The following is a 22,534-nucleotide window of genomic DNA, read 5'->3' on the forward strand; positions in this document are numbered from 1 at the left end:
TGATTTTTTTCCTAAAGTCATTTTTGGCATCACAAAGTAAATGCTGTCCCGTTGCGGCAGATGGCCGCCCCTCCCTGGGCCTGGTTCTGTTGGAGGTTTCTTCCTGTTTAAAGGGAGTTTTTCCTTCCCACTGTCACCAAGTGCCCTTGCTCAAAGGGCTTCTTTCTATTACTGTAGGCTTTTTACCTTACAATATAAAGTTCCTTGAGGTGGCTGTTGTTGTGATGTGGTGCTATATAAATGAAATTTAATTGAATCAAACTGAATTTAAGAGAACCCAAAAAATCTTGAGCTGAGGTGTCCCTTTAAAGTAGGATAAGTGAGATTTGCTGACTTCAGATGCAAACATTGAGCCTATAGAAGTAATCTAGTATTCACTTCTGTTCTTTGAATCTGGTTTCATAACATCTTTACTGAATTGTGTCATAGAAACTGTGTGTTTCTAAAGCTTCTGAAAGTCTCAACAAAAGTCTGGATTGCAGACCAACCTAAAGGTCCAACCACCTCATCCAAATCATATATGCTCTGATGACGGCTGAGATATCCAAGAATGCACTTTTTTCCGCTCTCTTTGATGGCTATGGGATGCCAAACAAGTCTAAAGCTTGATCAAAACAAGACATCACTCCAAATCTGGCCTCAGCGCTGTCCACTTGGTTATATCGAATGATCCAACACGCCAGAAACAGCCAGACTTTTACTTTGAAGGAATTTTCAATTCCCCTTTACAGAGGCTATTAATTATGTGAATTAGGAGTTAAGGAATTAGGTGAGTCCTCATGGTTTAGATTCCTTCTTGTCCTTACAACATACCAGAAAGTTGCAGAAGAAGGGAACGAGAATGGTTTACACTTGGGGATAAAGGCAAACAACTCAAATCCAGTCACACGTCTCCACATGGATTATAAAGCACCTTATTTTCCTTAACTTCAAACGCATAATATGTCCATATGTCTACGCTGCTCTTCCAGCGAGCACAAGAACTTCCTCCCCTCCCTCCCTGTTTCTCACCGGCAGATCAAAATGTAGGCATCTACCCTTACTGCACAAAGAGATCACTTCTGATTGGATCAGTTTCAAACTGCCTTTCTGTACAATTAATTCATTAGTTTTAATTAAATGTCACATTTTCATCTCGTTTTAAATCGTTGACTAAAGTGTCATCATAGTTTTCGTGACGTGGGTTTCTACTGGCGGGGCAGCTCTAGTAGGTGTGATGCGTAGGTGGTCCAGTATGTTCGTCCATAGGCCGTTTGCTGTTTCTTGTTTGGTTAAGCTTTTGAATTGTTCGGCTTGCCTCAAATTAAAAGTGTGCATGACAAAAAAGCTGAGGCGTATCCTTGTGCGAAGACGAGCTCCATCCAGCTGTGTTTAGTTAGGCTGGGATTGAGATTCCTGCGGAGCTTTCTGCTATTGTGCATATTTTCTATATCAGAGCGTATCTGTGTGTGTCTCCATCAGCAGTGTGGGACATTTCTCCTCCACGTATCTCCTTTATGCTCCTTCAAAACAAGAGGAGAAACAACAGCAGAGGCCCCTCTACTCCCATGCGATACCATCTGACGCCCACCCAAAGTGCAGCGAGGAGTCAGCGAGGTCTAAATCAAAGCAGCAAGAGCAACATATTTGCTTTTAATCGTGCTTATTTTAAAGCAGTACTCAATGTATGAGACACGCAGGGCAAGCGGATTAAGAAATACCACACACATGCTCAGACATAATTGCATATTCTGTATTTCTGGGTGACATATTTCGTCTTGCCCTTTAAGTTGATGAGCTTCTGCATGTTTAACAGGGTCTCATTGAGTTTATGCTTAACAAGAAGGGCACGGCAGCTCTGCTGAAGAGAATAAAATGTCGTAAATGACAGTTTGCATTTATGTGGAATTGTCATAAAACAACTTTGCTGTCATCACTTTAAATCACAAGAGCCTATAAAATCAGTAATAATCAGGTTTGCACATTCCTGCACGTGTTGACCTTTGTTTGAGTGTGTTTGTGTGCTTAGACTTAGATCGCCCAGGTATTTAATTCCTACTTTGTACAGAAAAGGCAGCAGTGAGGATAAACTACAGAGATCTGGCCTCTGGATCTTTTGCTCAAGACTTATTTTTTTATTCAGTTTAATTCTTTAATTTTGTTTGAGTTAAATAAGATTGCAGCTAGTATTAGACATATAAAAGTGAAAGTTTAATGTCTAAAAACTAGAAAAAATGTAACTTTTTGGGACTAAGAAGTATATGTATCCAATGAGACACATTAGAAGTAATGTACGAATAATTTTGCACTTTAGTCGTGTTGTGATGATTATTTCAGGTTTGCTGTTTAGACTGTGATTTGTCCATATAAGTAACAGGGTTTCCAGTGTTTGGGTAAAGATTTGCCTTATAGCAGACTGTAACTGAGACTCCTGTAGTCATTCACTGTAGCTTCGGTCAGTGTTCAGGTTAAGAGTTTATCCACACACAGTGCTCCTGTAACTGTGTGGTGTATGGGGCACAAAAGCACAACACAAACTGAGCTCTTTGTCTTTGTCTAATAAATAATGTTAATATTGAGTACAAGTGTTGTTAACACTCAGGGCAGTCTTCTATTTTTGTTTTTGTAACACATTTTGATAAAATGAAGTTGTATTAAGTTGGTGTAAAATGTATTAAAAATGACGTATGACTCCTTTACTTTGATATACTACACTGGGTTCTTCTCTTTTATGTTTTTTGCACACATAAAATAAGCAACTTAATAAAACTCAACTCTTTTCATTCGGCATTACTTCATTTAAAACCAGCTTCTGTAACTTTAAGCTCGACCAAACACAACTTATGTACACACAATATAACTCTGCTGCACGTGATTTTTTAATCAACACTAACGTGAATGTAGTTAAATTTCACACGATACTGGAACACATGAACGTTTTCCATCTGGTAGGCTGTATATTTTGCAGAACTAGCAAGTGTAACAATCTTAAGTTTAGGTTACAAATACTTTGCTTTGCTGCTTCTTTATTACTTTAGCTGTATACACATTCCTGCGTGTTCTGCTATCAGGACCAGTGACAGGTGCACCGACTTGCACAAGAACACTTCAGCATACCCACTCTTACACTGGGGCCACATCCCGTCATAACTCAGCTTTAACAGGAAGCAGAATTAAATACACATACACACAAAAATAAGTCTTAGATGAAATGATATAAAACTATGTTAAAAAACAGCATCAGTTATTGTGTTTTTAGGAGAAAATGCCAAAACTGTATCACCACATGTTATCAGTTGAGCCAATCTGAACTAAACAAACTCCCTTTTCTGAGAAAAATCCCCCACACACTAAATGTAGACTTGTTGTAAGTTTCAGTTCCTGAACATGCCATATGAGGGCAGTAGAGTGCACCGGCAGGACTTTGATAAAGAAGGTCTTTAACCCTCTCAGGCTCAAATTAAGTTTTAGTTGCTAATGCACAACCAAGTCCTGCAGTGGTACTTCTGAGTAAAAAAACCTCATAAAATATGTATGTGGGGTAATCAGGTTGTTAGTGTTTTAACCGTTGCAAATCTGCAACGCCTGCCTTGAGAGGGTTAAACCTTGTGTCCAAATCTCTGTCTTTAAGATTTAACACAAAACAACAATAATAAAATATTCAAAGTCTGAAGAAGATGAGGAAATGAAGAAGGAGTGACAGAAAACAGGCTGCAGAGGTCAGGGAAGTAACTTTTCTGAACACACACATGAAAACACACAGGCACGTACACTTGTCTCTGTGTGTCTGTGAGTCTGTGAGTCTGTGATCCTGGTGCCCCTGACCTTCTGGTCTTTTCTAGTCTTTGTGGTGGCTATGACCTTTGACCTTTTTTAGAATAAAGGCTGCCTCTTCTTGGAGAGTGGAGGGGCTATGAGTGTCAGGTGTTTGTGTGTTTGAATAAAGTGATTCAGGGCGAGACGCAGGTTCAAAGCTCTCATTTCAACTCCGACTGACAGACGAGTAAGGCGGGGTTTTGTACGTTGAGATATTCTGGACAATGGGAGCCAAAATGGCCCCTCTACCACTATTTTACAAGTGTGTGTGTGTGTGTGTGTGTGTGTGTGTGTGTGTGTGTGTGTGTGTAAGATGAAGCCTAAACAAAACCCACCAGCATGCTTTAACTGGTGGACTTCCTGAAGGGGGAACCTGATAAAATATCAGACTGGGGCCCAGGAGCATGTGTGTGTGGGAAGATGTTTGTATGACAGGCCACTGCTGATAAGTTGGTCCTGAACATCACCATATATGTCGCACACACACATAGCAATACCTGAGATTTAAGCACGCGTGCACCACTATTGGCTACACTTGTGCACAAGCCCTCAGTCAGGGACGTGCACGCAAACGTAATAATCTCAAGATTGAACGATAAGGAACAGAAAAGCGAGAGATCAAAGTTATCATTCATGCTTTTCTCATTCTGTTGCAAACACTGATTATCTCTGTGTGTGTTTCCCCTCTCTTTTGTTTTCAAGGCTTTTCTCTTTATAATATCGGCAATGTCAAATAATTCAGCCGCAGCTACCACGATCAGTCTGAGTTATGGGGAAATCATGGTTCAGCGTCTTTTACAGTTTGTTGGCAGTCCGTGGGCCGCGATATGTACTTTGCAGGCTGCATTTTTGGATGTTTTGGATGTTTTTTCACACTTCTGCCATTCCCGGGGAGTTCTGCTGTCACTGCCCGCTTGTCAACCAATCAGCATTTGACAGACGCTCAGCGATCATAGACGTCGAGCAACACTGTTGGGACTCTGGAGGACTGCACTGGAGCACATTTGCTGTGCTCTCTATAGCTAGCTGATGAACCAACAAGTGCACATGCAAAAGTAGTCGACACAGCGGCTGTATCACATGTTTTTGATGTTCCTGCCACCTGACAACAGACTTCTCTGCATCCAAAGTTTTAGTTTGCTGATAGTATTTTTTCTCTTTGTATTACCACAGATCAGGCTACAGTGAAAGGAAACAAAAATCTCAAGTTGCTGAGATCTTTGTATCCTCTCTTTATCAAACAGTGAACTTCAGTGCACACTCTCTCTCTCAAGTATTTTACTTCTCTTTCCTTTTCCAGTGGTTTGAAACAAAATCAACACCACTGTCGTTACCCTTTCTTTTTTAACCTCTGATGACACCAACTCTCTGTGGCAGTGACAGAAAACTTAATACATTTTGGAACTGTTATTTCTCTGCCAATTCCTCCTCCTTTGTTTAGGGATTACGAACAAACAGTCTGACCAGCGTGTCCTTATCTTTTCTGAAGGTAAAGGCCTCAGGGAGCCTTTCATCGAGCGGCCTCGTAGGGGATTCATCCTACCGTGACACACATCCACTATCCCTTTGCCTTCATCTCACTTTAGCCGAGGTAGACGCTCTACCTTCCTCTACATTCATCCTTTATCCCTGCACCCTTTTTGTTGTCTGTCTCCATACGAGACAGAGAGTGTGTCTGTTTCTTTTCTCCTGAACAGAGTTTCAAATTTGGCAAAGTCTGTCAGGACTGACAGACAGTGAAAGATAAATTCATTTGATCCTACTTGAAGCAAAAAAATTTGCACATTAGAGGCTTCAAATAAGCACCTCTGACAGCCTTGGCAAGCCAACAACATAAAAAAACAAATACATCCATCATTTAAAGTTGCACCATGCCCATCCTTAAAACTGATAACTGGAATCAGCTGTTAATAACCGCGGATAAAAGGATAACGATTGAGAAATGATACCATATCTGCCAACCTTTTCTAGGCCATCAATTAAAGGGATTATCAAGCAAGTGTGCATGCCTTACAATCAGCTTACGCTACCGTTACTAACATTTACAAGATGCTGACAGGAAAATATGCAAAATAGACGCATCTGCACTGGGAAGGTACTTCTTGAGAACCTCTAACACTATGTAATAGTTGCAAACTACATGTACAACCAATTCACTTAAAGAGCAAGACCGAACTAACCAGCATGATTATGGCACAAATCAAACACATATGTACTTGAGTCAACGCTGAGATCTCACCTCATTAGGTTAGATCAGGGGTGTCACTTTCATATGTCAGTTACTAACGGTCTGTCGGTGTGTGGAAGTCGGATCTTCTCAAACTTGTCCAGGCCTTAAACCTCATGTGTGTTCTCACTAGTTAATAGTGAGAATAAGGAAATAAATAAGGATTTTATGGAAATACTGAACAAAAACTTGCTTCCTTGAAATAGACTACATTTACAGTTCAGAATTTAATATTACATAAAATAAACTATATGCAAAGTGTCTTCAAGCTTCTTGCTTGAAACCATTCATACTACACAGAGTAATTAAGCATTAAACAATTAAACAGAAATGTTTTCATGGTTTTCTCTTTCTACTATAGAAATGTCAGTTTTTTTTAACAGTTACAGTTAAAAAACTGGACAGTCTGGGCAATGAGCTACCAGAACTTTCTCTGTAATTTTAAATATTTAGGTCTTTTTATTTATTGATTCCCTGTTGTGTGTATGAAACCTCAAATAATGATAAGTTTGTTTAGCTTAACGGTTTTAGTCATTACTTTTTTTGGCTTGGTTTTTTTTTGGGGGGGTATGTTAGTAAAGTCACCTCATCTCATGCTGATGCAAAAATGAATATCTCAGCTTGTGCTGCATCACTTCTAAGCATCAGTCTCTTTGCAAGATTCCTCATTTCAGCTAAATAACCAAATCACCTGGCTGCAGATAGGAACTGACTGTAGCACCAATGAGACACCTTTAATAGCATCAGCCTTTGCAGTCTTTCTCTTGAGCGAGCCACTCACTCCCAGTGTTAATTCCCAAATTGCAGCTGACGGTGTGAAGAGCTTCACTTCAGCACGACACAGAAAATGTTGAGCTGACCCCGCTGGACCCTCGGCAAAATCAGGAAGTCTTTTTCCCTCTGTCTCTGTTTCTGATCAGCACAGACGAAGGCCTGACAAAATTAAATAAAACACATAAGCACACATAAGCCCAACCAAACCATCCTGTGGTCCCCAGCGTTGCCCTTTGACCCTCGAGGTTCACCCAGTTGGAGAGGATGTTTTTGGACTTAATAGATCCAACCTGACAGATGTTAAATCCACAGAACAAAAATCATCACGGAAGCATGTGAACACAAGATTTCAAACACTTCTGCTCTGCATCATCTCAGAGCCTCAGGACTTTTTAAGTGGAAGAAAAACTGAAGCCCTCGGGCAATTCTAATGATAAAAGCCTCTTTATCCTTTCTAAGTTCGCGAAGCTGACAGGGAAGATATATTTGGGTGTTTTTTTGTACTTGTTTTTCTTTATTACCAGATGTCTGCTACATGCCACATTTATTTGCTGAAGATTATTCGCCGGTTTATATTTCTACACCCTGGCATGCTGGCTCTGCCCACCATTCCAGGTAACTGCAGTGCCCTCAAGTGCTGTTAGCACAGATGTGGGTAAGTATGAGCCAAAAAATTGGCATGGAAAACACAAACAACAAATGCAAGTATCACAAATATTTATAAGGTCAACGACTGATATACACCCAACACATTTTCATTTCTTGTTTTTTAATGAGACTCTGTATATCACACGTTCTAACACGAGTGATTTACTGAATGAGGGGAACTTACAGAAAGAAAAAACGGATAACAAATTCAGTGTGAAGTTTTTGTCTTTCTGGGTGTTTGGAGGGAGAAATTGGGGAAAGTGCAGGAATAATAACCTCCTATTAAAGCAGTTCGATCATTTAATCTTCATCTTTTGTGTAAAGTAAGAAGCCATCTATGTTTTCATAGTTTAGATGCGCTCTAAAGCCATCAAAACTTGGCCAAACTTACATGTAGCTAGGTAACAAGATTAGCACTTGGGTGACTGAATCCCAAATATAATAACAGTCGGCGTTTTAATAATAATTTGCTGCTGCAAATCTGGAACTTCCCACACTGTAGACTACATTTAAGTGAGGCTTACTTAGTCAAGAAGATAGTTACACTAATCAAAAATAAGCAGTTTCACCTCTACTGAACAACAGGTGAAAACATAAAAGAAACTCAAAAATAACAAGCTAAGTAAAATTTAAAAAAAGATTGCTCTACTTCATCTATTTCACCACTTTGAGCACTTATGCTACCACTGAACAGAGCCACGCTAAACCTATGCATTTCCCTCATTTCCACCAGCTCTTCTTAGCTGTAGCTTCACATTATATCATAAGAGATGTTGCTGGTCTTTATAGTCAACTCCCAACATGCGCCACAGCACAGGAAAAAAAACACCAAAGAATTGCAGCAGTGCTGTGCTCTGGTGTTTCTTATCTCTACATCACTGTCTGCATATCTGTGTTCAAACTAGGTCCAGAGACTGTAGTTTTTTGAAGTTTCTTATGGATAAAATGCAAATAAAACCTCATCTAGCAAACCTCTCAGTTATGAGGGGAAGAAAAAACCCTGCTTTTTGGTACGACCTGGCGTCCAGCCGGTGGAATCTGGATCCTTGGTGATGCTGGCAACTTTTCCATCTTTAACCTGTTCTCGTGTTAATTTCAAAGTTTTAGGAATCATAAAAAAATGTAATGAAACTGAAAACTTGTCCTTTTGGCCTGGTTTTCGCATGCTGTTTCACATATGTCACACTTAAAATACAATGGGATAGAGCACAGGTGTCGAACTCCAGGCCTCGAGGGCCGGTGTCCTGCAGGTTTTAGATGTGTCCTTGATCCAACACAGCTGATTTAAATGGCTAAATTACCTCCTCAACATGTCTTGAAGTTCTCCAGAGGCTGGTAATGAAATAATCATTTGATTCAGGTGTGTTGACCCAGAGTGAGATGTAAAACCTGCAGGACACCGGCCCTTGAGGCCTGGAGTTCGACACCCCTGGGATAGAGGATGTAATTTAACAGCTGTCACGTTTCTGCTTGTTAGTAATATAAACACAGTACGGTATGTTTACAGTCCATTTATTAGCACAAGTATAACTGTATTGTAATGAATTGTATCTAGTTTGCACAAATGCAACAGGTTGTGTAAAGGTGCAGTTTTTTCTGCTTTTCAGGGCTGCGACAGTACATGTGCAGACTCAGTCCAACCCAGTATCACGGCAAAGCGTGTAATAGACTGGTCCACCACCGTGTAGATGTCAAGCTTTGCCTCTCCAAAGCGTGAAACAGACATGCATGCTCAAGTTACAGTATCAGCAGGGGGAGGTAATATATTTAAAGCCAAGGAGTTGGTATTGAGCAAGGAAGGTATGAAGTACCTCCCAGGCTCCTTCTACGCTGGAAACAATTAAGCTATGTGACTGATATGTATTTACATGTAAATGTGTTTTTGATGTCTCTTTAAATGTTTTCCCATGATTCTTCTCATGTTGGCTTCAAATAAAATATCTTCCTCTGATGGTCGATCGGCAAAGCCTTTGCCGATGTGTCTATTACCGCATGTAGTCTCTTCCGAAATCTTTTTCTTTTTTAAGTAACTGACCAAGAGTTACATAAACAGCTCAGCTCTGCTCGTGAAGGCAGATCAATGCAGCGACACCAGCAGTAACATTGCAAATTTGGACATCACTATGCCACTATTGTGTAGGTGGGATTTATGTGGATTCAATGAGGTACTATAAGCTAACACTAAATCAGATGCAGCGTGCTGATGTGCAGCAGCTGTGGGCAAACTAAGGCAGCTTAAAGAGCAACTGATAAGAGATCGATGCATGGAAGAGTGATGGTTCGTGGTATGTTGTGCTTTTTCTCCACTATCAAAGTATCTGATAAATAGAGCGTGCTGCTTTTTCTTTGTGAGATGAACTCCTGATAAACCCCCTCATTTGTTCCGATTCTTAGACGTCCTTGTTTGCAGATAGGAAATTTAAGAAAAACAAAAAAGTTCCCCCTAAGGGGTCAAGAGCACATCTGCACAAAACATACGTGACAACATTTAAACGTTGTCAGTTACCCTCAGCTATCTTTGATTCATATCAGCACATCCATTTTTTACTATGTTAATAAAAGCTGACAAAGTTTCCAGCAGAAACAGCTCCGGGATGATAAACGCAATTCACGACTGTTTCTCGTCCAAAGCAAACTTATCAAGAGGAAATCAGAGGAAGATATTTGACAGACTGTAGAAACATCTCACTGCTGTGTGTCTGGAGAGGCAGGGCTGTGACAGGAACTCGGGGAGAAGCCATTAAAGTGGGATTTACAAGGTAAAGAGCATTATAGATGTCTTCAGGAAGATTTAGGGGTGCCTGCAAGGCTGCAGATGCAAGATAGCAGAACTTCCACTCGCCTTTAATATCGGGAAAGATCTTAAAACCCAATTAAAGATAATGATCTGTGAAATATTTAATATCTCTTTACTTGTCTGAATGTTTACATCATGTATGAGCGTGACGATGTTGATGCTGGAATATTGTCTTTAGAGTCCCACTGAGGTGGGAGTGTACTTAAACTCAAAACTGAGTCACAGTTCTGTGCAAAAGTCTTGAGCCAGCCTCATTTCTTTATATTTTATTGGTCTAACGTGAACTTTAAAAACAACTTGCTGATCACCAATAATTAACTAATCCAGTTTATCTATTTTTCTGTTGTACATGACTTTAAAACATTCAACAGTATTTTTTGTTTTTTGTTGTTTTTATTTTTCTGGACCATTAATGAAACCTGAAGGAATTCATCTGTCATTTCTAAAATGTAATCTGTTAACCCAGCGGCTCCCAAACCTTTTTGCTAGGCCCCCCTTTGTGCCCACCCTGGCTCAAACATTTGTTTTTTTGCAGTTTATTTCACACCTCAAACCTTTTGTAAACAATTAAACAAATAAAGGTAAACTTCAATAAATTGCAGGTTGCAATAAAATAAACTACTACCTCTTTTAAATAACAGAAAAAAACCATCTTTATGGTGTAATTATCAATATCGATACATTTTTCAAAAACTGTCTCTCTGTGCAAAATGGGTTTAAAAACATAAACAACTGTGGGATACTGTTTTTCCGTGATCTAGACAGGGGGAACAAATCGTGGCAGGATCAGCCTGATATTATTTGTATCCCACTGTAACTTTACTGTATAAAGAGCTAACATCACCAAAATTTCATTATAAGAAGTGTTTGTGAACTGAAAATCAAGAATGTGGGATACAGTTTGTCTGTGATTTGGACAGCCCAGCTTGTGCTCCCAACGCAGGGGAAACTAATTCAGTCAGTGATACCTACCTTGGCACTTGTGCAGGTATCATCATATTAGTTCGTTTGGAAGCATATTTGGCGATGCTTCATCTTCCTCTTTGCGTTTGTGTGGGAGCCCCATTAAAAACCTGTCCATTATGCCAGCAGTGTCCAAGCACTCTTCTTTTTATTCCTACCCCCCCTGCAATGGGTCTGCACTTTGGGAACCACTGTGTTAATCAAAACTAATAAATAAATAAGTATGTATGGTGCTTAAGAAATTTATTAGACCACTTGCTATTTAAAAAAACATTTTAGAAATTTGCCAAAAACCTGTTTAAAACTCAAAAATACTTCTCAGAGGAGTCAGAAGTTCATCAATCATAACAATCGTACGGTCAAACGGACGGTCAAACGGACTGCAACTTAAGAAAACACCAGCAATAAGAAAAACACTGCAAAAGCACACAAAACACAACGGAAACAGGACAAAAAACAAAACAGAAATAGGAAAAAACAGATTTCCAAAAGCACAAGGGAAGTGTTTCTGGGGAGACAATAACCCGACGGACCAGTTGCAGGAACCCAAAACATGGTAGGCGTGTTTTATCATGATTCATATAATACTGATGACGGATTTTTAGGCTAATAGTTAGGCTAACACAGTTACCGATCATCTTTTCTTTCCTCACAAAACCGATAGATCCTCCACTTCTTTTAAGTGTCTCCCAGCGCAATTCTTAGCATATTTTGGTTCCTGGTCCGTCGGGTTATTCTCTCCCCAGAAACACTTCCCTTGTGCTTTTGGAAATCTGTTTTTTCCTATTTCCGTTGTCGTTTTTCCTATTTCCATTGTGTTTTGTGTGCTTTTGCAGCGTTTTTCTTATTGCTTGTGTTTTCTTAAGTTGCAGTCTGTTTGGCCTCTCAGGGCCACTGTACAATCGACTGCTAAAACAATTTTTTTTTCCAGCAATCTAAGTAAGTAACCATCATCTCAACCAAAAAAATCACTGTCTTTACTTTTTTTTAAGTGAATTTAAAAAATTCACGGCTACAATAATAATTATATTTTACATTAAAAATACAACTTTAATTACAGATGTTGCACATATTACTGGATTAACCCTTACAGAAACATTCAAAATCGATTTTGGTAATTACTAGTACAGTTAATTTAGGGCAGCTGTCACATAAACATTTGGTTTAGTTAGTGGTCTAATCATTTGTTAGATACTGTATACATATACATACATAAATAACATTCACTGAAGGCAAAAACATAAATGTGCTCCCTTAATTCCTTTATAGAGAAACAACCTTGAAAGCAAACAGCTAATGTTTAAGTCTGTGAGCACTGGTTTGCTTTAAGTTTAAAAACAGAGATTTAAAAGCAAATCACAGTATTTCTCTTGACTAACTTTCCTTTGTGACATAACTCGAGTCTCCTTTAAACCTCACTTTGTGTTCAACACTTCAGCTGACAGAACCCAGTCGAGCATCCGTTAACGGCTGTTATCGGGAGCACGCCTGAGCTCTCTGAGCTCTAACTACAAAAGTAAAACTGAAAAGAGACAAATGAGCACCTTCCCGCTCAAACAGCTCCCAACAGTAACAGTTAAAGACACAGCGGCTGTGTCATTTAGGCTTATCAGAGGGGCTGAGCAGAGGTAGGTGGCATTACCTGAGCTGTATCATTTACCTACATTTACCTACGGGTAAGGCGACACTCGTCACTATGTTATTTACCTAAAGTGGTGTACAGTTAGCAGGCAGTAAGTGTAGGGCTGCTGTGTCAGACAGTAATTGCTGTTTGGATAAAGGCTGAAAGAGACCGAGCTTACAGTTAGTCTGGCTTTAGTCAGGACGTCTAAGCAGGGATTTTATTTTGGAAATGATCTAATAATAATTTGCTGTTTTATTGAAGAGCATGATTCACTGATTTACATAATAAAAAAGGGTTTTTTTACATAAGCAGCAACAACCAAATCCTATTTAATTTTACTAAAAGGATTTTTGCTGCGTTTCACTATTTAATATTTGGATTATGCTCACTGATTTGCACTCACACTCACACCTGTGGACAATTTAGACTCACCGATTAACCCAACCCGACTACATCTATGTCTTTGGGCTGTGGGAGGAAGCAAGAGTACCCGGAGACGACCTCTGCAGAAGTGGATGGATGGATGGATTTATGGTTTTTTGGATGGATGATAAATGGACTTATGGATAGATCGACTGTTTTTTTCATGATTCATTTTAAGGGTAATACCGGTGGCCTCACCCATCACCAACCCAGTTTGTAGCCTGAGAGGGAAAATCCAAGGATAACTTTTCTGAATTTTTCTGAGGAATAAAAAAAATGTTTAATAAAACGACACTTTCACTTTCTTCTAGTGCACTTTCAGTTACTGATTTGGAACAAAGTAGAGCTCAAAGAGCAGTGACAAGAGTCTAAGATTTAAAAAACAGGGTAAAATAGTGTGTAATCCTCAAACAGCGCTCATAGGTGTGGTTGTGCTGTTTTCTAAGCAGTTCATTTCAATGTTTAACCACAAAAAAACCCAAAAAAACAAAACAATTGGCAGAAAACTGCGAGTCGCAAACATGAGTAAATCAGTTTGTGCTCTTCATTTAAATATTTTCCTCCCTGTTTTTTTAAATGAGAACTCTCAGAAATATATATGCAACAGGTTCCCATCTCTTACATCAATCTTATCACTGCACTGTCTTTGTAAATACCGGCAGTACAGTTTGTTTGTTTTTTACAGTTTTTTTTAAAGCTGACACTCGGTTTACTTTAGTAAATCTACTCCCAAATGCATTTTCGCCTGGGTTTTGTCTCTCAGGCCACACAGGCGCTGACTGTTCTTGGAGTGTAATGCAGGTCGATCAGCACACAAGCTCCTCTGCATTATTTTAAATACTGATTACTGGTATTTTTATCTTTATTACTGATTCTGACTCAAAAGCAACATTTAAAATTATTGCTGATGTTTTATTGCTGAAGCAACTGTGATTTACTCATTTTTAAATCTTGCCAATAAAGCAGCAGTTTGTATTGAAAGCATTAATATCGCCACCTTCTGTTGTTTTAGAGAGTTCGTGTTTGTTCACAGCACTCGCCCGTCTGGCCCGATGATGCTGAAGCTTTAAAGCCTTGTACAGTAATTTATTAGAGGCCAGCAGGATCACACTGACATTTAAAACTTTCCTCTTAAATTCCAGCCATAAATCAGAGGAGTCAGCCGCTCTTTTGCTCGATACTGAAGTGCAAACAGATGACGGGTGATATATACTGTGCGTATGTGTCATCACCACTAATCAGTGAGCTGATTCCATCATATTCTGCCAGCCTTTGTTTGGATGTTATTGTTAATTTCATGGTAGCGATGATGAGAAAATGAGTTCCTCGCCTGGAGCCACATGCTGTTTCGTGTTTACCCGTTGATTCGTCTTCTGGAGAAACCACATTTACAGCTATAGATGAGGACTGTCGGAGCTTGCATTACACAGTCTGATACAGGCGTCGCTTTGATATGTGTCAAATAGCGATAATGTTTCTGGGCGTTAATGTATGTAGCTGTACGATGGAGAGAGATAAGGCCTGGAAGTGAAGCCTCGAGGTAATTATTCCTTAATTAAATGAAGGTAATGTACTTGTTTCCTCACAGTAAAAACCATAATTAACTGAAACCTCAAAGAGGATCAGTGCAGTTATCAGTACAATAAACTCTCCTCTGTGTGACTGTAAAGCTGCCAGATAACAAAATTAAGATTAAGTAAGATAACGAAGATGACTCTAGATGAATAAAGGCGTGTTTAATAGTTCCTAACATCGAGTGAACAACTGTGAAATTTGAAGTTGTTTTTTTCTTTTTGCAAAACTGTGCAAAACTGTGCCAGAGTCTTCAGCCAGCCCTCATTTCTTTATGTACTGCTAGCAAATTAGGTGCATAAACATATAGAAATGCAGTAGGGAAAAGGGAGAAAACACAGGCTCTACAATTTTAACACGCTTGAAAGACAATATTTGGTGTGACCACCTTTATTCTTCAACACAGTCTGAGCTGTCTTAGGCAACTTATAATTTCTGATGATACTTTGATGTGTTCGTATTCCATCAATTTTAGAAACACATACATCTTTCTCTAGAAGCAAAGTACAGAGAAATGTACATGTACATGAGTAACTTTAAAACTACTTTGTTGCCGGTTTTTAATAATAAAATTTTAAATTAAAAAAGGACATCTACTAATAAGAGTTTAGCTGAACTAAGAACTTCTCTAGTGGTCGCTCAGATCCATCGACTATCTGAGAAACTGGGTTCAACACGGACTTTGCTACCAAGTAGAACTCTTTCAAACATCCCTAAAAACCAAGCAACAAGTTTCTCAGGTGTTGTTATTGGACTTAAACAAGTGACGAGGACATGAAATGGAAAGCATTTTCCCTGAACTCCAGAGGAGAGTACACAGTTGAAAACTTGTGAAACACTCACCCTGCTTCCTTTCTCTGGAAAGCACCTGCACCCTCTGCTGCAGTCCAAGCCGTCACATGGCTCATCAAACTTGCCACCCTGAAGAAATAAAAAGGTGACAAATTAGAAAGAAATTCAAGATGTTCTAGATCAAACTTTCAGGTGTTTATCCAAAGTGGGCGAGACATCCTCTCCCTCCTTTTAGTGGAACTGTGGGGTATAAAAGTATGACACTGAACACGCCGCTGCAAGAGCACCACTTCAAACACCTTGATAAAAATATGGCAACAATCAAACACAGACCGAGTAAACAACGCAATGAGTCACATAGAGAATATTTGCTGCAGCAGCAGCAGCCAGACACGGACAGATTTACAGTAATTTTAAAGAGGCCAAAAGTTGTTAAGGTGGGTTTAGAGAAGTCAGAGGTGCTTTTTGATGAAGTGCAGGAATTTTTCTATGTATTCTCCAAACACAATGTGTGCCATCGCATTCTGTATGGTGTTTATTATCCAGCTGCACTGTCCAAAACTGAACCAAGACTGCAGAACCAGTGATGGGGAAACCCTTCACTCTGCAGGGCGCCATCATAATGTCATTGTGACCTGTTTGCTTTCTCAGCCAGAGGCGAGGCTTCATGTTTGGCAAAAACGAGAGTCTGTATTAGTGAATAAATGAAAGCTTTATGGATGAAAATAATCTAATCGTAATCCAACTTTGTTATTCGCTTAAATAACAAAACGTACCAATCTGCATGTTAAAGGCTTGGCTCATAAAGCTTCCTGAATTTATGCTGAATTGGGTGGATTCAAAGGTTCTCACAACATGAAATGCAAAGTGTGGTCAATGTTTTTAAAGAAGCGCGGCTCTGCATTTATCAGTTTTGCATGATCAATTATACTCCATAACTAACAGCCCGTCATAATCAGAGTGGACTGCTTTTTCAAAGCATGACATGGCTTCCAGGACGCTGTGTGATACAGCTTCACACAACCTTTTTTTGATGGCCACCGAGCATTAAAGAAGGCCAGACTGAACTCCCTGTGACCTCAAACCTGAAAGTAACCCAACGTGACCGCAACTGTAATACAAACCAGCTTTAACCTCTTAAGCCCCAACGCCTAACCGATCTCCTGCCTTCTGCCCCCGTATCTGGGGGCGTTGGGGGTTAAGAGGTTAAACCAGCGTTCAATCTGAGATCTGATCTAATGTCAGCGTACAAATAAGCCTGAAACACTTTCAGTGAGAGAAACTTCCGATTCAACAGTTATTATTACTATTATTGCGCCATGTGACGGCACGCTAGGGTTGTGCTGATTCTCGGGATTGATGATGGGGAGAGTTTGCCGATTTTTTATAACATTTGTTGGGTATTTTTCATTATTATTGTGATTATTTTTATCATGTTATCAGTGATGGTATCAGTTGAGAGCTCACACGGTCAGGTTAAGGAGAAGAACCATCGGGCATGCAACTAAAAGTGCTGTTCATGGTTCTGAAACAGCAGCAGAGAGAAGCACATGTCAGCATAACTCAGCCAGTAAGAGAAGCAGCATGCTCACACAGAGTTCATACAGTAATGATGTTTGATGTGTGCATTGACTTCTTCTTCCAAATGAGTTTTGTGTTTGCTCGCTTATTTGCACTCAACACAGGTTCAGTGTGCATGACGTTCGGCCACTAAAGCTCTAAAACACTCCTCTGGTGATCTGCATTTACGGGAGCTTTTCTATATGAGATTTGGTCCTTATGGAAAAAATTTAAATTATAATAGATAAAGTTTCATTTTAATGTTCAAGCAGCGGCCTCAACAAGCAATCTCACTTTAAAGTTGACCTTTTGTGTAAATTTCTAAATGCCATATTTTTATTCTTGGAGTGCCCTAGAGTAGCTTTGCATGATTCACAGTTCAAACTGATCCTTCTCTATCTTATACCAGGCCTCGATGCAGTCCATTCTCTCTCTGAAACAACCTGTTTTAGCTCCTGTCTCTTGAGACAACTTTCCTCTGATTGGCTGCCCCTCTCCGACTAATGGTGTAGCTGGTGTGCCTAAGATGTCTAAAAGCTGTCTGAAACTGATCATTCAGAGCAGTCTAAAGCCTTTCAGGTCACAAGGATTACTTGTAATATGTAATATGAACATCCACTACTGGAACGGATTTCAAGCTCAAGAATATGAATCCTACATGAACTTACAAAAACTGAAACAAAGATCATGCAATACGAAACACTGATAAACATCTTTTACTGCTTATAAATACTGAAGGAAAAGACGTTCAGATGCAGATTTACTTTCTAGAAATTCGTAACTTCAACTCTTCAGTCATACACTTTGATTTTATTATATCTGTTACATATTAATGGTAAAAAAAATAATTTGGTCTATATGTTGTAGTATCTGCAGAAATTTGCAGAAAAACACATGAAGTTTGATTCTTGACCGTAACCGTCTGACTTTTTGGGTCATCGTCAGTCACGACCCCAACCTTAATCCTTACTCTAATCCCATCCAATCAGATTATGTCACTTTTGTTTCTATTAGATTGCATTGTCAAGCAACAAAGATAACTTTTGCTCATGAAAAACTGTTCAGTTTCCCCAGAAAAGTCCAGTTTGCCTTTCTCCAAAATTAGGGTTGGGGTTTTCAGTTGTGATGATGTGAACCTCAGAGGGCCAAAAACTAAAAAAATCTTCACTACATGTCAGTTTGTTGGCACTGAACAACAACGCATCAGATGATAGAGACTCCCCGGTCATCACAGACCTGAACATGTCTATTTTGCAGCTTATAAACTCCAAGTGTACTGCAGATTAACCTTTTGGGTGGCATTCCTGAGCTATCTATGGAACATCACACGGCTCTTTTGGAGTTTATAGGCCGGCCAGAGAGAGACAGTGAGAGAGAGAGAGAGAGAGAGAGAACCTTTATAAGCTGACCCATGAGTCTTAAGTTAGACGAGCCTCTGTAAACTTCAAAAAACCCAAACACATCCATCCGTGCTGATGGATCCGATGATGAGACAGAAGAAATCTGCGAGTGCTCGTGTGGATCTCTGAATTTATTGATGATGCCTGAAATTTTGTCACCTGCTCAAATAAAGTTTTGCAGTCTTGATTGTTTCTGTGTGAACCCATGAAAAAATGCTCTATATGAAACAGCTGTTTGAACCTCTCTCCAGGGTCAAACTCGGGGGTCTTGGCTGACATTTCACTGACTGCTCATGAAGAGGAGAGACGGATAGAAAGATGTCAGCTGAGATCTGATGGAGATGAAGAGGACAGATGTGGATGAGGATATGTTGTGATGGGGTTTGAAAGTGTGCAGGGTGGAGCTTAAGTGTGTTCTGTACTAGATCATATGACCCCACACTGTGACAGCAATAATCAAGGTTGAGGTTCGCTCAAAAGTTCCAATCCAAATGACTTTAAAATTTCTTTGAGTATAAACTAGAGAGATTCCTGGAATTAGGCATTTTTTTCTAGAAGACAAAGTTTATAAATATTTTTTTAGCAAAGAATATTAATAGAGAAGGACAGACCAAAGAATCCTACTGCCAACTTCACCTCCTACAAGTACTACAACTGCTGCTGCTGCATTGTGTGATTGTAGAGAAAGAAAAGTGGAGGAAAATTCACAACAATGAGAAAGTGAGCTTGGCACAGAGAAGGGAGAGAGAAAGAGAGAAGGAGGGGAAAGGTCATTGGTGCTGGTCATGCTTTTATTCCCTCTGATCTCCTCTATTCGTCTAATCACAATGACAGAAGGAGGGCAACAGAGAGGGAAACAAGAGAGGGAGAAAAAAATGGAGAAAAAGTGGGATAGAAATGGGGGGAGACCAAAAAAAATAGGGAGGGTGCTCAGATTAAACCTTTGGCAAAGAGGCTAAAGAGACAAGAAGCTAAAAATAGAAGCACAGCAAGTGATTTGGAGCATTATTGCTACTCGCAGTGAAATCTTTTAAAGATTTCTTTTTAAAGGAAAAGAGGTAAGCATGGCGGGAAATCTATGGAATTAGAAAATAATAGCAAAAGAAAGAAAAGCAAAGGAGAGACTTCGGATTTGATGCTAATTAGTAGTCTGTGCATCTCAGTTCTCAGATTTCAACTTTTGATTTGGGTCTGTTATCCTTCTTTTGTCAAGCCACAAATTCTTCCTGGTGTATTGTCCAATGAGAGAGCACTGATTCGGATTCGTTTTGCCCCCGGGATCCTCACTTCTGGGCTCTAATCCAGGTTCCACCTGAGCAGGGCGGAGATGTGCTTGGGCACTGGTGCTTGTTCACTTCCCTCTGTCCACACCCAGACTTTAAAGATGAGGGATGATATGTGCAAACAGATGCTAAGCTGCAGATCAGTGGGGGAAAAAACTCAGAGTAGAAGCCGAGTGACGTAACGGTGAACGCGGAGAGACAAAACATAGTCACGTGCACGCGGCGAAGAATTACTGTTAACAGAAACACGTGAGTACATTTGGACATGCAGACACAGGTATTACACTGTACTGCTAATCCCAACACCCTAAAGCTCAAACATAAATGTCAAAGGAGACCTTTAAACATGATGGAACAGTCAAATTTTCCTCACTATGAAACTCAGAACAGTACACACACACATACAGAGCTACAGACAGCTAAGATTATCTCATAGAAAAGGTAAAGATATCAGGACAATGAGCTGAAACCTGCCTTCACAATGTGAATGCTACTTGATCATCTCTTGTGTTCTCTCGTGTGTTTAAGGCGTGCTGAGCACTTTCTGCTGTTGGACAACATAAAAGCATAAGATACTTCATTGCTGGAGTGAAGGCAGAAGCAAGCTTTCTTGTGTTACAGGGTTAAAATTAACTCTCAAGGAACTCAAACATTTCTCACAGACTTAGACTTTTCGACAAATGAGAGCATGTTTCACTGGACAATAAAGTCAGCTGCCTCTGCAGTGAGTCTCTGGAGAATGAACTCTAACTTCAGCATCTTGGTCTGCAGGTTTTAGTCTTTGTTCAGCTATGCAGTCCAGCTAAGACTGGTCTAAGAACCAGTCCTCCATATGTTGCAGTTCCTGGTAAGAACAACTTCTTAGTTCAAAAATCTCCAGGACAGAAGAAATACTTCAGTCCAGGACTTAGGCTACAGTAGGATGCAGTTGGATGTAGTAAACTTAGACTACATCCAACTGCAGGGGAAACAAATTTGTAACAAGGACACTGATACAAAGGCAGTTAGGCAAGTAAAACAGACAGAAGGGAAACATAACATGAGAAGCTGATGTGTTAAAAACTACTGGCCCACCTACACATTACTCCTACAGGAGCTGCCTGGCCATGAAAACTCATTCCCTGAAGCTCCCAGAGGGCGGGTTTTGTGCTACTGTTAATCCCAGGGGAGATTTGGACATTACAAGGTCTGAGACTTTGTGTTGGACTTGCTTGAAACGTCCATTAGTGGAAACCATCTACTCCCAGTAATCAGGTTTCATTGTAATCGTATACAGCATATGAGCTCTCTAAATTCTTTTCAGCATCAAGTAAATGTGCAACATGTGCTCACTGTATATTAAACAAAGAATAAGAAGTTGTTTGGCATGCATTGCGCCCAATTAAATACATGGCTGCCTTCATTTTGCTGACCCAGGTGCAGCAGAAGTGCATCCTTGAAAGTAGGCTTACTAGTGGTCAAGTGTCAGGTCTAGAACCCCTCCAACGGTCAAGTGTCAGATCCAACAACTGTCACAATACACAACAAGCTCACTCCAGACAAAAGCCTGAAACTTTCAATTTGCGAATGTTTACTCACAAAAGACTGTTAAACATGTTTATTCATGATCATCTGCGTGGATCCAACACTGTGTGTTTACTTCTACTCTGACTTATATTCACTTAATAATCTAATAATTAATAATTAATAATAATAATAATTTCCAAACACTTTTAATGTATGTGTATGTCTGACAGGGGGTCTTTACTCTCATGCTCTTCATGGACCTGAGAGACGCATCTCGTGAGTAGGGGCTGATGTCTGGACTTGCCTTTTCATTCCTATAGAATCTGCTGATGTTATCCAGAAGAAAGTTGAGTCTAGGGTTACCCTTAAGATCATATACATTGCCTCTTCTAAAGCTATAGGGGTAAGACAACAATGCATGATAAAACAAGGTAGCTGTTTTGTTTTTTGTTTTTTTTTTTTAAAAAGGGGGGGGCGATAGACCTTTGTTTGCTTTGTATGTTATAGAATTCCTTCCTTCTAACAAGATGGGGTGGTTTGATTGTCAACTGGAACGCGTGAGCACTTAAACAGTTCATATTAAGGTAATAGTCTGCATATGAGCAAAAATAAAAAATAAAATGATAACCTTCTAAAACACTATAAAACTGAAAGTGTTTAACCATTTGAACCATTGGAAGTGGCAGTTTCACAGGTATGTCAGAGGCACAAGGTGTATATTGGCCTCTGTGCAATGATGGACCTAGTGACTTGTGGCTTGTACAGGCCCCCGTGTTGTCACTTTAAAGCATATTTGGTTAGTTCCATTTTTTAATATGTTTGGTCAATTTTGTAAGCCATATTTCAAACCAAACCACAGTTTTGTTTTTTCAAATGCTGATCAAGTGGTTTTTGGTGCCATAATAAAACATCCATCCATTAATTTTCTACAACTTATACCCACATAGCAAAATTGGTATGGCCTGGATCTGGCCCACACAATGTGCTTACACATGGCCCACATACCACAAAGAATGACGGCCCTTTGGTGGGCCAGATGTGGTTTGCCAGAGGTGGCCCACACATGGGCCAGCACAAGGCCAGTTGCAGACACACTGGTAGTCCTGTGCTGGCCCATGTGTGGATTACCTCTGGCAAACCTGATCTGGGCCACCAAAGGGCCGTCATTCT

General features: G+C 39.8%; 1 protein-coding gene across 1 annotated transcript in view; it reads right to left on the reverse strand.

The window, feature by feature from the left end:
• Positions 1 to 22,534, reverse strand: part of LOC134624478 (collagen alpha-6(IV) chain-like) — a 151,513-nt gene that overhangs the window by 48,806 nt on the left and 80,173 nt on the right. Inside the window, exon 3 of the mRNA XM_063469460.1 lies at positions 15,667 to 15,744. Within this exon, the coding sequence (XP_063325530.1) occupies positions 15,667 to 15,744 (78 nt within the window). The remainder of the gene's footprint in view (positions 1 to 15,666; positions 15,745 to 22,534) is intronic.

The sequence above is a fragment of the Pelmatolapia mariae genome, linkage group LG3_W, assembly GCF_036321145.2.
Source record: "Pelmatolapia mariae isolate MD_Pm_ZW linkage group LG3_W, Pm_UMD_F_2, whole genome shotgun sequence".
Taxonomy (NCBI): domain Eukaryota; kingdom Metazoa; phylum Chordata; class Actinopteri; order Cichliformes; family Cichlidae; genus Pelmatolapia; species Pelmatolapia mariae.